Genomic DNA, 16441 nt, shown 5'->3' with positions numbered 1-16441 from the left:
ACATTCTTGCTATTGATGGAGTGCAGCGTAGGTTCACGAGGTTGATTCTCAGGATGGCGGAACTGTCATATGTTGAAAGATTGGAATGACTGGGCTTGTATACACTGGAATTTAGAAGGATGAGAGGGGATCTGATTGAAACATATAAGATTATTAAGGGATTGGACATGCTAGAGGCAGGAAACATGTTCCTGATGTTTGGGGGGGGGGGGGTCCAGAACAAGAGTCCACAGTTTAAGAATAAGGGGTAGGCCATTTAGAATGGAGTTCAGGAAAAACTTTTTCACCCAGAGAGTTGTGGATCTATGGAATGCTCTGCCTCAGAAGGCAGTGGAGCCCAATTCTCTGGATGCTTTCAAGAAAGAGTTAAATAGAGCTCTTAATGATAGCGGAGTCACAGGATATGGGGAGAAGGCAGGAACAGGGTACTGATTGTGGATGATCAACCATGATCACAATGAATGGTGGTGCTGGCTTTAAGGGCCGAATGGCTTACTCCTTCACCTATTGTCTAAAACCTTTATACTCAAATATGATCAAAAGCTCCCAGAGCACTGGAAAATATCAAATAACAAGCACAATCTTTAAGGGGGTGTGACAAATTGCTCTGTAGGAATCTGGACATCAAATGACACAGATATTTGTATGCAATTAACTCAAGTTGTTGGAGGCATAGGCAACTTGAGTAAGCCCCTCTGGAGTTTTATGGATTGAGGGCAAATTGTGTCATGCTTTCCCAAAATATAACTACTTAATCTTGGCAGCAGTTATTTACCATTCTGATTTTTTTTTAATTGGCTTTCAGCCACTGATTCAAGTAGAGTTCTAAAAAAATGCTTCACGGTTATGGTTGTTTTCTGGAGGAATCAAAGTGATTTTTAAGACAATATTTGTTTCATTGAGACACCTAGCTGTAAAAGATCAACAGAGTTTCTAACAGGCCAGTAGTCTTCAGAATGCATACTTAATTACCATTTAAATGTGAAGATGGATTCTGCTTCCACCACCCTACATGGCAGCAGATTCCAGATCTGTACAACTCTGTGTGTGGGGGAAAATAACACCTCCACTTATTATCCCCACTAATCCTTCTACCAACTACCTTCAACTTATGTCCCCTGGCTTCTGACACCTGAAAGGGAACTAGGATCTTTCTATTGTCTCTATCCAGACTGTCCAGTAAATATCCTTTCAACCTCTGTTCCAAAGAAATCCCTACTTGAAACTTTCCTCACAGTTTACCTGCCTTTAATCTGATGACTGAGTCATTTATTTTAAAAAAGAATGCAACCTCAAGTTATTCTATCTTTTTAAAGCACTTATCCTCAGTCAGGCTTTAAGCAATTTTTCCCTACCACCTTTATCAAAACCAGTGCAACCTTAACTAGAAATTTAAAATGCTCATGAAACCATTACTTCAACAGCACACAGGATGCTGGAAGAACTCAGCAGGTCATGAGGCATCTGTGGAGGGAAATGGACAGTCAACATTTTAGGTCAAGGTCAAGGATGTTGTTGGGATAACGGAGACATGGCTGCAGGGAGATCAGACCTGGGAAATGAATGTACAAGGGTATGCGTGCTATCGTAGGGACAGAATGTGGGCAGAGGGGGTGGGGTGGCCCTGTTGGTGAGGAATGAGATTCAGTGCTTTGCAAGAGGGGGACATAGGGTCAGGAGAAGTAGAGTCTGTGTGGATAGAACTGAGGAACAGTAAGGGCAAAAGGACCCAAATGGGTGTTGTCTACAGGCCTCCAAACAGTAGCATGGATATTGGGTGCAAGTTGAATAGGGAGTTAACACTGGCATGTGGCAAAGGTAATATCACAGTAGTTATGGGGGATTTCAATATGCAGGTGAACTGGGAGAATCAGGTTGGTGCAGGACCACAGGATAGGGAGTTTGTAGAGTGCCTACGGGATGCATTCTTGGAACAGCTTGTACGAGAGCCGACCAGGGACAAGACTATTCTGGATTTAGTGTTATGTAATGAACAGGATTTGATAAGCGATCTTGCAGTAAAGGAGCCATCAGGAGGTAGTGATCATAATATGATAAGTTTTTAATCTGCAATTTGAGAAGGATAAGGGCAGCTCGGAGGTGTCAGTGTTGCAGTTGAACAGGGGAAACTATGGAGCCATGAGGGAGGAGCTGGCCAAAGTTGACTGGACGGATAGCCTAGCAGAAAAGACAGTGGAACAGCAATGGCAGGTATTCTTGGAATAATGCACAAGGTGCAAAATCAGTTCATCCCCCAGAGAAGGAAGGATTCAAAGAGGGGAAAGGGGCCACAGTGGTTGACAAAGGAAGTCAGAGATTGCATAGCATTAAAAAAAAAGGAAGTATGACAGAGCTAAGGTGAGTGAGAGGACAGATGATTGGGAAGATTTTAAGGAACAACAGAATTTAACTAAAAAGGCAATACGGGGAGGAAAAATGAGGTACGAACGCAAGCTAGCCAGGAATATAAAGGAAGATAGTAAAAGCTTTTTTAGGTATGTGAAGAGAAAGAAGATAGTTAAGAACAATGTTGGGCCCTTGAAGAATGAATTGGGTGAAATTGTTATGCGAAACAGAGAAATGGCAGAAAAATTTAATGAGTACTTTAGATCTGTTTTCACTAAGGAAGACACAAGCAATCTCCCAGATGTATGGATGGGCCAAGGACAGAGGGTAACAGAGGAAATGAAACAGATTGAAGTTAGGAAGGAAACGGTGATGAGTAGACTGATGGGACTGAAGGCTGACAAATCCCCAGGTCCAGATGGTCTGCATCCTAGGATACTAAAGGAGGTGGCCCTGGAAATTGCAGATGCATTTTCCAATGTTCTTTAGATTCAGGATCAGTTGCTGAGGATTGGAGAATGGCTAATGTTATCCCACTTTTTAAGAAAGGAGGGAGGGAGAAAACAGAGAACTATCGACCTGTCAGCCTGACATCTGTGGTGGGGAAGATGCTACAGTCCATTATTAAGGATGAAATAGTGGCGTATCTAGATAGCAGTGATAGGATTCGGCTGAGCCAGCATGGATTTACCAAGCGTAAATCATGCTTGACTAATCTATTGGGGTTTTTTTGAGGATGTAACCAGGAAGTTAGACAAGGGAGATCCAGTGGATGTAGTGTACCTCAATTTTCAGAAGGCATTTGATAAGGTCCTACATAGGAGATTGCTGGGTAAAATCAGAGTTCATGGCATTGGGGGGAAGATATTGACATGGATAGAAAACTGGTTGGCAGATAGAAAGCAAAGGGTAGTGGTGAATGGGTGTTTCTCAGAATGGCAGGTGGTGACTAGTGGGGTGCCACAGGGTTCAGTATTGGGACCACAGCTGTTTACAATTTACGTCAACGATTTAGATGAAGGCATTGAGAATAACATCAGCAAATTTGCTGATGATACTAAGCTGGGTGGCAGTGTGACATGTGATGAGGATGTTAGGAGAATTCAGGGTGACTTGGGTAGCCTGGGTGAGTGGGCAGATACTTGGCAGATGACGTTTAATGTGAATAAGTGTGAGGTTATCCACTTTCGGAGTAAGAACAGGAAGGCAGATTATTATCTGAACAGTGTAGAGTTGGGTAAGGGAGAAATACAAAGATCTAGGAGTCCTTGTTCATCAGTCACTGAAGGTGAATGAGCAAGTGCAGCAGGCAGTGAAGAAGGCTAATGGAATGTTGGCCTTTATTACAAAGGGAATTGAGTACAAGAGCAAGGAAATCCTCTTGCATTTGTACAGAGCCCTGGTGAAACCACACCTGGAGTATTGTGTACAGTTTTGGTCTCCAGGGTTAAGGAAGGACATCCTGGCTGTAGAGGAAGTGCAGCGTAGATTCACGAGGTTAATTCCTGGGATGTCTGGACTGTCTTACGCAGAGAGGTTAGAGAGACTGGGCTTGTACACGCTGTAATTAAGGAGATTGAGAGGGGATCTGATTGAAACATATAAGATTATTAAGGGATTGGACAAGATAGAGGCAGGAAATATGTTCCAGATGCTGGGAGAGTCCAGTACCAGAGGGCATGGTTTGAGAATAAGGGGTAGGTCATTTAGGACAGAGTTAAGGAAAAACTTCTTCTCCCATAGAGTTGTGGGAGTCTGGAATGCACTGCCTCGGAAGGTAGTGGAGGCCAATTCTCTGGATGCTTTCAAGAAGGAGCTAGATAGGTATCTTATGGATAGGGGAATCAAGGGATATGGGGACAAGGCAGGAACCGGGTATTGATAGTAGTTGATCAGCCATGATCTCAAAATGGCGGTGCAGGCTCGAAGGGCCAAATGGTCTACTTCTGCACCTATTGTCTATTGTCTTCATCCCATCCAGATGAAGGGTCTTGACTAAAACTATAGCTGTCCATTTCCCTCCACAGATGTGACTTGATCCACTGGGTTCCTTCAGCGGTTTGTGTGTCATTCGAGATTAAAGCATCTGCAGTCTTGTGCCTTTAGCCATTGCTATTTGCAGACTCTAATATCCTTTTAAATGAAATTTCAAGGAGCTGCTTTTGTTTAAACAAAAATCAATAACTTGCACTATTGTGTTAACTGAACAAACCAAAAATAACTCAATTGGTATCTAATCCAATTTTTGAGTACTTGTATTCAAGTGACTTCAATCAATTACAAAGGGTTTGCTTTGGGGATGCAGTATTTAAAATACCTCACCCCCACACAAAAAAATAGCTTAAACTTGCAGATTTGTAATTATGATGCAATTTAAGATTTGAATGCAACCAGTGTTACAAGGGGTTGGCAATTTAATAAATTAACTTCATAATGCTCTGAGAAAACCAAATATGAAATCACATTTTCTACTTAAAAATTTCTTTGAAAAATTAAAAAAAACAGCAGTTCCTAAGTTTCAAGCCTATATTTAGCACAACAAACAATTGCACGTCAAAGTTTGGATAAACAGAAGTTGCTCATTAGCAGAAGGTATGCATGTTGATCTGGGCTTTTTCAAAGCATTGATGATTGTTTTCAGTTTGTCATTGTACAATATTTCTTTATTCAAAAGAATAAATTGTCACATTTTGGTTTGAGACAGAGAGCTGACTGGATATGCAGTTTTATTTTAGGAAAAGGTGAACAGGTCTGGACTTTCACAGAATGAAAAGTTAATGCACAAATTACCACATTTTTCTGCTAGTATGTAGCTGAAGACTTCTAATGACATCTTCAAAAAGTATAGCACATTTATATCAGAGAACATATCCATAAAACTGTACCACCATTAATCATCAAAATCGATGATTCATTGCTTGAGTAATCAGTCTGGACTGTCCCAGACTTGTTAATGGTAGCAGAAAAGAGCATCATCTGTAAGGCATACTCCTATGCACGAGGAAAATCAAAATTAACATGTATTTTAATGCAACATATCCCATGAACAGAATCACTTTTGACAATGTAATTTATATTTGTGTTTACTTACATAATAAATATAACATTAGAAATGTGTGCTCTAATCTATGATTTAATTGGAAGGAAATAATTGCATTCACAAGAATCTATTCTCAGTTCCAAATACTTTTATTTAAGTTTTAGTTTAATGCATGAATACAGAGTCTCTAATGAATGCACTTCAAGTTTTGTCATGTTTTCTTATTTCCTTCAGTAACCTTATAATACATCAATAAGTAGTAAAGCACCTACATACAATGCTGATCGGCAGCACAGGCTAAGGCTGGTTGTGTTGTGCAACATTCTTGTGCCAGTTCAGTCCTTTCACCTGGTTTCTTTAAACAATGAACAAATCCTTTACTTTTTTGGTAGATTTGATATGATACAAAGATGTTAATTATTCAGATGTTTATAAACATACACTAAATGCTAAAATGATGTAAACCTACTCAACATAATTTGTAAGAACAAAAAATGAAAAACCATTTCAACATTTCATGACCAGTCAAGAAGTGCGAGATCCAAATGTACCCATTTGACCATTGTAAATACTTCCCTATCATTTAGCAAAAAAAACAAATAGACAAGAAAACATTATGTAAACATAATTAAGATTATTGCACCTAATATCAGGAATCAAGTTTAGGAATATCTCTATTTTTCAACATGCACTACTAATGATATTTTATATTCTAGGAATGCAGATAGAGATTTTAAGATTCCCAAAAGCAAAGTATAAATCCCATTGTATGTATTTAATAAATATCAAAATATTAAGCAAGCAAATGATAAGATGGTGTGACTTCCCTGTAAGTTTACAGAAATTCACACTAAAATTATAAACAGGTATAGGAACTTGCCTAAAAGCTAGCAGTTACAATGGGCGATGCCAGACAAGATCAGCCTCATTTTTTCCCCCCTTGCTAATTGAGAACAGAAGGCTCTATCTTGTACTGTGGCAATATGCTGGCTACAAACTGCACAAATGACTGGATTAGGCCTATGTAAGTGTTTACACAGTGACTGTAGAGTTTGGGTTATAAAGGTAGACAAGGTTTACTCAGAACACCAGTAAGAAAAACTGCGCAAACTGGTTTCAGCAGAATAAATGTTTTTGTTACTAAATCTTAAGAGCAGCTAATAAAAGAACAAATATGGCACAGATATGGAACTGTCCTTGAATTTGAAAAGTATTTTAAGAAAATATCCTAGAAAATTTAAATATTTGATAACTAAATTAGAAAGGCCAGCATTTAACAGGCCCCTAAGTTTTGAATACACGTGCTGCCATATGAACACACAAGCACAGACAACTTGGCTTAAAATGTTCCTCTTTAAATTTGTAAGGTCACTTAGGCCCAAAGCAAACAATGACAACCAGCAACCTGGTGTAGAGCAAACGTTATCCAGTGACAAAGTTTCAGCAAAAATTTAGTGAATAGCTCCCGAGCAAAATTAAGAAAGTGGTGATTGTAAATCTCATTACCACCACTGGGGGAGGTGGTAAAGGAGCCTAAAGACTCATACTCAACAATTCAGGAACACCTTCTCCTCCTCCAACACCTTTCTAAACAGTCCATAAGCTCATTAACACTACCTTTTTATTCCTTGTTTTGCACTAATTATTTTTGTAATTTTATAGTAATTTTGATTTTGCACTACTGTATACTGCAGCCACAAAAAACCAAATTTTATGTCATCTAAGTCAGTGATAACCTGATTCTGAAATTGTTAAGAACATTTCAAGATATAACTCTTATTTGTTGCTCTACACAGCTAAAGATAAATCACCTAGAGCAGTAGTTCTGTAACAGCTTTACTCACCTATTTACAAAAATAGGTGAAATTGCTTCCAGCCATTGTAAATTAGCGGGTGACAGTTTAACTTCAGTCTGAGAGAACACAATTTCACAGACTGCTGGAATCCTGCGAATGCCAAATAACTAATTGTAACACTATTGCTCACACAAAAAAATGATCAGATCCGAGTTCAACAGTTTAAGAACATGAAAAAAGATTGGTTAACTAAGGACTGTAATATCATACTGCCTTTAAGGGGTTGGAATTCATTGGTACCAAGTTCTTTAGTAAAGTATTCTGGAAAGCAGATTTAATTTTATTCAGCCGTTAACGTTATCATACAGACTTATCTTTGTCGGAAGTGGATTGGATTATATCAACTATATTAAAAGTGGTAAAACCTGGCCTCTGGCTCCAATGGCTGTCTCAGAGTGCTGAGTATGAAGGAATCACCATTGTGTGGGGAAAGCAGATGATCGTACCAGGACGTTCCCCAAGTGGGAAGACAGAAAATATTGAGTTAGTCTTTTGATATGAAGAACAGCACAGGAAGCATCCAAAATGGATTATAGTCAAAATTCTTACATATAAGTGCTTATTTATTTAACCAAATCCTCTGTAAAAAAAGGAAGGAAGATTTAAGCACCAATGAGAAAATCGAGAACTGGGGCAGACGAAAGGCAAACTAGATCTGTGTTTAAGAATGATTGCTACACCACCATGCAAAATTGATGTGTGAAGATAACATGCCAATAAATCTAGAGGAAAGGGTAAAAATAGAGTCAGCATTTGGAGATCATTGAAAGAGTAAATGTCATCAATTTTGTTAAAAAGAATTCTCACTTCCATTACTATTTTTACTAAAGATGAAGAGTGACTACAGTTAACTTACTTCATTGCTGAGTACTGAGTATATCTGACAAAATATTTTCCTTTACTTTTTGCTCTTCTCCAGTGATCGTCTATCATTCCTGATAGAGCAAATATCTTAGTTTCCCTTGTCAATGTTGTACCAACACTTTTCACTCTGAGAGGCCCTCAGAAGTCACCCTGGATAAGCACCTGGTGTGAAGTGTGGTGGGGATCCGAAGCACAAAATTAAAGTCCGAACTTTCTCTTCCACTCCATTGTGCCCAGTACCAATGGGCAACATCACTGTGGCATCCAATCATAAACAAATTAAGTTGGCTCCCAGTTCCCCACGATACCTCTGAAAGCTGTTTTAACCAGTTACTGATGAAATTACTCAGATCACTTGAACAAAGTAGTGTGAAAGTGGATTCTGTGCCTTCCAAATATCAGACTAATTTCTTTTAAATTTGTCTCCTTGTGACTTTTTGAGAAGGAAGTGGTCATGATAAAATAACACATGAAAATGAATCAAAAGATTCATGTTTAAAAGTGGGTGCTTAGTGCAAGACTCTTTGGACATGGTGAAGGATTTAACAAACTGTTTTTGTTAGAAGATCAAAACACCAGTGGGGTGGGGGGGGGGGTCCCAGAAAACAAAAATGTTCCAAAATTATACATATGGTAAGGCATTTAGATAAACCAAGTGAAAGACAATGATGAATTAAACATAATAGAACATATAAATAATCAAAGACATACTGACAATAGTTTAACCATGTAATTTTTTTTTCCTTGAAAGAAACTTTGAGATCCTTCCAGAATCCTGAGAACCAACATATTATTGGCACTGGTTCAAATTTGAGGGGTTTGCTGTCCCTTGCAAGATATGATCATTTGGTGCTCCTGTTGAATAACGTTGCAGTTAAAGTGCCTTGGTGCTCGTGGAAGGAACTGTGTGAGAAGATGGTTTCTGAGGGTAACGGTCATAGTAGTAAGCTTGAAAGAGGATAGTAATATCAACACAAACTTGGAGCAATCCACATACCCAGAACTGGAAAGGTGCCTGGTTCAGAATGAAGTAAGCAGTCTTGAAAGTGTCGCCACTCATCCACATCAACACCATTGTGATACTTCATGGGGAGTAAAAACATTGAAAATTACTAATCATTCATTTACAACACTTGGGTAAACTCAAGTGTTTACAGGATAAACTGTATTGCTGTAAATTTTATACACTGTCTGTCTCACCACCTGGAAGACTGATTAGTTGCTACCTGCTGGTTTTACTACCACAGAGCTCCACAAAAAAAAAGGGTTTGCATTTACCAGATCTTTTATTTCACTTACATTGACTAATTGAGTTTTGCTTAATACTTAAGAAGAATAACAGTTAAAAGTTGGGAAGAACAAATAATTCAATGGCAAGATTGCTACAGCGGATTAAGTCCCCTCCGGCACAGAGATCACACAAAATTTTAACATTCTTTTGAAGCGAACCTTGTATGGTTAAAAGTGCTATCTTTTGGATAAAATATTAAAACAGAATATTGCTTATGTTCTCAGGTGAATAGAAAAGAGCCTAAGGCAATATATTGTAGAGAAGCAGGGGAGGCTTTAGTAATCGTTCAACGAAGATTATGAAAAGCAGACAGGTGGGACCTTATCTTAATGACTGTGGGAGCTTGCTGTGCACAAATTTTCTACATTACAATAAGCAATTTGTTGGTGGGAAAATGTTTAGGAAAATGAAAGACCCTAAATAAATGTACATCTTTCCTGTTCCCTCAAAACTCAGCAAACTAAGACAAGAACCATTTTACATTTGCATCATCCTATCACTGCCTCAGCAACTTCCTCTGCACTTCTTAGAATTTTTGGCTGAAGGCATTGAAAACAGTAACAGCATTGGTCTCAACTTCAGCTCCTGACTGACAAGGTCAAGGAACTGGAGCTGGAGTTGGATGCACTCAAGATGATCTGGGAGGCTGAAAATTTCATTGATGAGTCTTTTACTGAGGTGGTCACAGCCAGGCTGAAGGCTTCAGAGAATAGGTAGTCAGGCGAAGGAGTGAGCAGTCAGTGCAAGCCATTCCTCTCAGCAATAAGTATTCCCCTTTCGATACAGCTTGGGGGGAGGGGGGGGGGGTGGAGAGAATGATCTATCAGGGCACAGCAACAGCAGTCAGGCCAGTACCACTGTGGCTGGCTCTGAGACTCAGCAGGGAAGGGCAAAGTGAAGCCAAGTAGTAGTGATAGTTAGGGGGATGGACAGGAGATCTGTGGTGACAAAAGAGAACCCAGAATGATGTGTTGTCTCACGGGTGCTAGGGCCAGGATGACCCAGAGCAGCAGCAGAAGATTCTCAAGAAGAAGGGTGAATAGCCAGAGCTTATGGTGCACATTGGCAGCAATGACATCAGAATAAAGGGGAAAGTGGTCCTATGCAGTGAGTACAGGGAGTTAGGGAAAAGGCTGAAGAACTGGACCTCCAAAGTAGCAAGCTCTGGATTACTCACAGTGCTGTGTGCTAGTCAGGGCAGGAATATGATGATGGTACAGAGGGGTTAGGGTAGCACCAATGGGTAAAAAAAATGTAAACAGGTAACATAGGATCAGAAGATGTAGAATCCTTCTGGTTAGTGTTAAGGAACTGCAAGGGTAAAAAGACTCTGATGGGCCCCAAACAGTAGCCTAGATGTGGGATATAAATATCAGCAAAAATAGAAAAGGCATGTAACGAGGGCTATGTTACCACAGTCATGGGGAATTTCAATATGCAGGCAGATTGGGAAAATCAAGTTGGTGCTGGATCCCAAGACAGGGAATTTGTAGAATGCCTATAATGTGGTTTGTTGCAGCAGCTTGTGTTTGAGCCCACTAAGGGAAAGGCAATTCTGGATTGGGTGCTGTGTAATGAACCAGATATGATTAGGGAGCTTAAGGTAAAGAACCCTTCGGAGGAAGTGATCATAATATGATAGAATTCATATTATGTGGTTTGAGAGAGAAGATAAAGTCAGATGTATCAGTATTACAGATTAGAGGGAATTAGCGAGGCATGAGAGAGGAGCTGGACAAATTTGATTGGAAGGGAACATGAGCAGGGATGACAGAGGAACAGCAATGGCTGGAGTTTCTGGTGACAAATTAGAAGGTGCAGGATAGATACATCCCAAACATGAAGTAGTATTCCAGAGGGAGGACGAGGTAACTGTGCATGACCTCAGAAGTCAGAGTCAGCAGAAAAGCAAAAGAGAGAGCATATAATATAGTAAAAATTAGTGGGAAGTTAGAGGATTGAGAAACTTTTAAAAAGCAACATAAGGCAAAGGGAAAACACATGGAAAGAAAAGATGAAATATGAAGGTATGCTAGCCAAAAGTATCAAAAAAAATTCAGGGATTCAAAGTGCATTTATTATCAATGTATAAATTATACAACCTTGAGAATTGTTTACTTACAGGCAGTTGCAAAGCAAGGAACTCAAAAGAACCCACTTAAAAAAAAACACAAGTCCAATGCCCAGAGAAAGAGGGGGGAAAAAAAAACACAAAACACATGCAAACAATAGAAGCGAGCAAGAACAACAGCATTCTGAGCCAAACGGAATCCTTCGATCCAAATCCCGAGAGCACCACAGACTAGGCCCAAAGCCTCAGCATTCATTCATCGTATTAGCGGGGCAAATCTCCGCAAAGTTCGCAGACATGAAGCACAGCAGCTGGGGGCACTCTCACAGCCCTTCTATCACAGAGAGGGGCCCTCAGACTATCCAAGCCGGTGTTTAAATTGCCTGAACCTCACACTAGGACCCAGCTCCACTGCGGCAATTCACTTTGGGCCTCGATTTTTACCAAAATTTTTTCCAGATAAATAAAAAGGAAAAGAGGCAAGAGTGGATATTGGATCACTGGAAAATGATGCTGGAGAGGTAGTAATGGGGGGGGGGGGGGAAGGAATGGAATAAGTATTTTGCAACAGTCTTCACTGTGGAAATTGGAATTATTTGACAAAATGATAAGAAGGGTAGACAAAGAAAAATCAGTGGATTTTTCTTAACTTGGATTTTCAAAAGGCCTTTAAGGTGCTGCACATGTGGCTGCTAAACAACTTAGGACTCCATGGTATTACAGGAAAGATACTAGCATGAACCGAAGATAGGTAATACAGTAGCGTAGTTTTAGCATAACACTATTACAGTGGAAACAACTCACGTTCAATTCCCACAGCTGCCTACAAGGAGCTTGTACATTTTTCTCTCAACTGCATTGGTTTCCTACAGGTGCTCTAGTTTCCTCCCACATACGGGTTAGTAGGCTAAGTGGTCAAGTAGTTGTAATTGAGAAGCACTGACTTGTTAGGGCTTAAGGGCCTGTTGCTGTATCTCTAAACAAAAGTTAGAAAAATGATTAGATTGGCCAACTGCCAGAAGACAAGAGCGGGAATAAACAGGATTTTTTCTGGTAGGCTGCTGCTAACTGACGGTGTTGCACAGGGGTCAGTGTTGGGCCTGCTACTTTTCAGATTATACGTTAATAATCTGGATGACTGAACTGATGGATTTGTGACAGGTTTGTATATGGTACAAAGGTAGGTGGTTTAGGACTAGACTGGAGTCCTGACGAAGGGTCTTGACCCGAAACGTTGACTGCTTCTTTCAACGGATGCTGCCCAACCTGCTGAGTTCATCCAGCTTTTTTGTACGTCTTGATTTGACCACAGCATCTGCAGTGTACTTTGTGTTTACTAAAGCAATAAACTGTTCTCTAAATAGGGGAGCTAATTCAGAAATGGGAAGTGCAAAGGGACCGGGGAGACCTTGTGCAGGATTCCCTAAAGGCTAACTTGCAGGTCGAGTGAGTAGTAAGGAAGACAAATGCAATGATCACATTCATGTTGAGAGGAGTAGAAGATAAAAGTAATAATGAGGATTTATAAGGCATTGGTCAGGCCATCTTTGACATTTTGATAAGCAGTTTTGGGCCACATATCTAAGAAAGGATGTGCTGGCATTGGAGAGGGTCCAGGAGGTGTCTGAGAATGATCTAGGAATGAAAGGGTTAACATATCAGGAGTATTTGGCTCTGGGTCTGTACTTGCTAGATTCTGGAAGAATGATTGGGGGCAGATGCTCCTCAATGAAAACTATCGAATATTGAAAAGAGTATATAAGAGTGGATGTGGAGGGGATGTTTCGAGCACTGGGAGAACTTAGGACCAGACAGTACAGCCTCAGAATAGATTAATGTTCCTCCTCAGAACAGAAATGAGGAGGAATTTCTTTAGCCAAGAGGTGGTGAATCTGTGGAATTCAGTGCCACGAACTCTGTGGAGTCCAATTCATTGGCTATATTTAAAGCAGAGGTTGACACATTCTTGATTGGTAAGGGTATCATAGGTTACGGGAAGAAGACAGGAGCATGGGGTTGAGAGGGAAAATAAATCAGCCAAGATCAAATGGTGGAGCAGACTTGATGAGCGAATGTCATAATTCTGCTGTTATGGTCAACTCTTAATGAGTCAAGAAATCAAATTATTCTGTCATGTTCCCAACTCCGTGTTCCTAAAAAGAAAAGCTTGGTTTAAGTTAATGAGAGAGATTTCAAATAAAAGAAAGATATTTTGAGGGATGCAGTCACTTTATCTATTAGCAGCCTTAGCTTCAGGATGCTGCATTATTAATTACATCTTTAAATTTGCTTCTGTATATTGTTTGAGATCTCACATTTGCCACCTGAAGTACTCAACTTCCAGTCCAGGACCAAAACCATACAAAGCAAATGTGAGAGAAAGCTTAGGACGATGGTGCCTATCGGCGACTCCTTTGCTTGCATCTTCGGAAACAGCTCTATTCCTATCTTTAGTATCTCATTTTTTTTCCTTTTCAGGGTTCTTTTGAAGACCCTAACCTAAAGTTACACGCAGACTTCAGAAATGGGACCCATTCTCAGGGCCTCATGACCAGCCGCTTTTTGATGTGCCAAGAACATGCTTCCTTAGCACGTCAAAAAGCAGCCAGCCTGGAAGACTAGCGTGCCTTCAGGGTGCCGGATTTTCGTGGCTCTGGAGGCAGGCAGACTTGAGGTCGGTGCCACTGCCTGATGTGTCGTGGGAGTACATGGAAGATCAAAAGCAGCGAGCTGTCTGCATGCCCAGAGACCCGAGTTCTTTGGGCACAGAACTTGGAAAAAGCGAAGCAACAGACTTCTAACATCATAAGTCAGCGAGTTGTTTTGTTAAGTGTCCCCTCTTGCTGTGAAACTGGTCACCTCATTTCCCTTATTAGGGGGAGAGAGAGAGCCTGTAGTATGTCGAATTACCGGGTGAACGAGTAGTCTTTGGGTTACTGTAAGTCTGTGACTTTATTGATGCTTTGCTGCACGCTTGAGTATTCGTCGCGTTGCTGCTGCTTATGCGTGGGGGGGGAGCTGTGCGGGTCTAATGTTTAACTGTCATTCATTCTTTGGGACACTCCTCTGATTTCGTGGATGTTTGTGAAGAAAAAGAATTTCAGGATGTATGTTGTATACAACTCTGACATTAAATGTACCTACTGAAACCTACAACGTAAGCTGACATTTTAGTGTGGCACTAAGTGCTACAGCTTTAGAGATGAAATCTATCAGCTGTGGTGTAAAATCAAGGCTTCATAGTTCAGGAAGATGCAAAAGAGTGGAGAAGTCTTCTGGTGGCTTGACCGACATTTGGCTTTCCACTATCATTGGCTTCAACGGTCCTTCAACACCAACTTGCTAAAACTTGAATATGATTATGCTTTTTAGTCCTCTCAAAATTGTAATCAACAGGTCAAACATACAATTAAATAGAAGCTTGTTCTTCCCACAAAAATGTTATCAGTATTACACAGGCCTTCTTACCTCATTCCTTCAGTGGATTTGTTCTCATAGTTACGATACAGCTGCGGTGTCCCCAGCATGGCTTCAGTGAAGACAGCAAAGAAACCCAGAGTTTCCACAAAGAGCGAAGAATCAATAAGGAGGTAGGTTATATATGCAGCTACAACAGTGAAAGCCAATACGCATTGGATATAATCAATAAATCTGCTCCACATCCAGAAGTACTGTAGATCAAAATCTAAAGCAGAAACAAAAATATTAAGAGACGTTCCTGACAAATTTCTAGGCTTTTAATAGTCTTAGATTATATCACAATGAAATAAGCATTATAACATGTCACATTCAATTGCTACATGAGAAGATAATAGATTTAAACTGTAAATCCTACTATATTCATTTTCCTGTTTACTGGAATGGCATTATATATGCAGTGATAAATGAGCTCCTATTTCCACTTTCATATTTCTTCCACAGTACATAGGACACTAAAATTTCTATCCGAATTGCTAGTTTCTTTGGAAAAAATCAGAATCAGCTTAAATATCACTGGAGCATGTTGTGAAATTTGTTGTTTTCAACAATACAAAAAGAAAACAATTACAATAGCTTATAAATTACACACACACGATTCCGGTTAACTGGGAATCATCGGGACCAGTACATTTTGGCACAATTAACCAGCTGCCCAAATTACACAAAGTTTCATGGAAATAGATAAAAAGGTATATATAAAAAAAGGCAAACTGCCATTTAATTGAGTAACAAATTATGTATTTAAGTGAAATACACAAATTAGAATACTATCAATATTACTACAGTACTATAAAACTGTATTTGTTCATAACGGTTACCGACAGAGGAATTCATAGAGTGTACACTGGCATAGTACTCGATTGGTAAACTATCCATTCTTTACCCCTTAAAGCAGAGGTTTAACACTTTTCCCAGTAACCAATTTTTCAATCAGTTCCTGACATATTTGAACACACAGTTCTGTGATCCATTGCTTTCTTTGAACTGGATAGTGTGGATATGTGTTTGTAGCCAAGGGCAAACATGTTTGGCGTGGCATGATTTGAAAAAAAGAGGCCTGTTTCATCAGCATTGTAAATATAATCTGCCCTAAATTCTTGCTGTGTGCTTTCTTGAACTTAATGTGGTGCCTACATTTCCATCGAGACGCCCAACCAGCTGTTGCTTTAAAATCTTCATGATCCAGCTTCTTAGCCAGTACCTCTTGACTTTTGTTTTTTTAAAAATAAGCATTGGTCCAATGGCACTCACACATTGCCCAGTTACAATATATAAAAAAAAACACTGATTGTGGACCTCTGCAACATCTGCATGCTTCATGCTTTCATTTTTGGGATGTTCCCTGTTGTTCCTCACATAATGTCCATTCTCCTCATAGTTTATCTTGCCGATGTATTAAGCACTCAATTGTTGATTTTGGATTCCAGTTACCTCTACCAGCTGATGATGAGTGGTGTTAGGCAGATGGGTTTTAATTTGATCCAGCAAGATAA

At 39.8% G+C, this 16441-nt stretch overlaps 1 protein-coding gene across 5 annotated transcripts in view; it reads right to left on the bottom strand.

Annotated features, from left to right (window-relative positions):
* The window catches only part of LOC132395618 (solute carrier family 66 member 2), a 70738-nt gene that overhangs the window by 19105 nt on the left and 35192 nt on the right, over window positions 1–16441 (bottom strand). For 3 of the 5 annotated variants that reach the window (XM_059972501.1, XM_059972493.1, XM_059972484.1), the window contains 2 exons: window positions 14937–15153; window positions 5083–9188 (listed from right to left, as the gene is read on the bottom strand). In XM_059972501.1, coding sequence (XP_059828484.1) covers window positions 8981–9188; window positions 14937–15153 — 425 coding nt within the window. In that variant the 3' untranslated portion in view covers window positions 5083–8980. Of the gene's footprint in view, window positions 1–5081; window positions 9189–14936; window positions 15154–16441 lie in introns of those variants that run through there. The other 2 variants (XM_059972510.1, XM_059972515.1) reach the window with 2 other exon arrangements.

The sequence above is a fragment of the Hypanus sabinus genome, chromosome 1, assembly GCF_030144855.1.
Source record: "Hypanus sabinus isolate sHypSab1 chromosome 1, sHypSab1.hap1, whole genome shotgun sequence".
NCBI classification, from domain to species: domain Eukaryota; kingdom Metazoa; phylum Chordata; class Chondrichthyes; order Myliobatiformes; family Dasyatidae; genus Hypanus; species Hypanus sabinus.
This window is presented reverse-complemented; position numbering and strand designations above follow the sequence as displayed.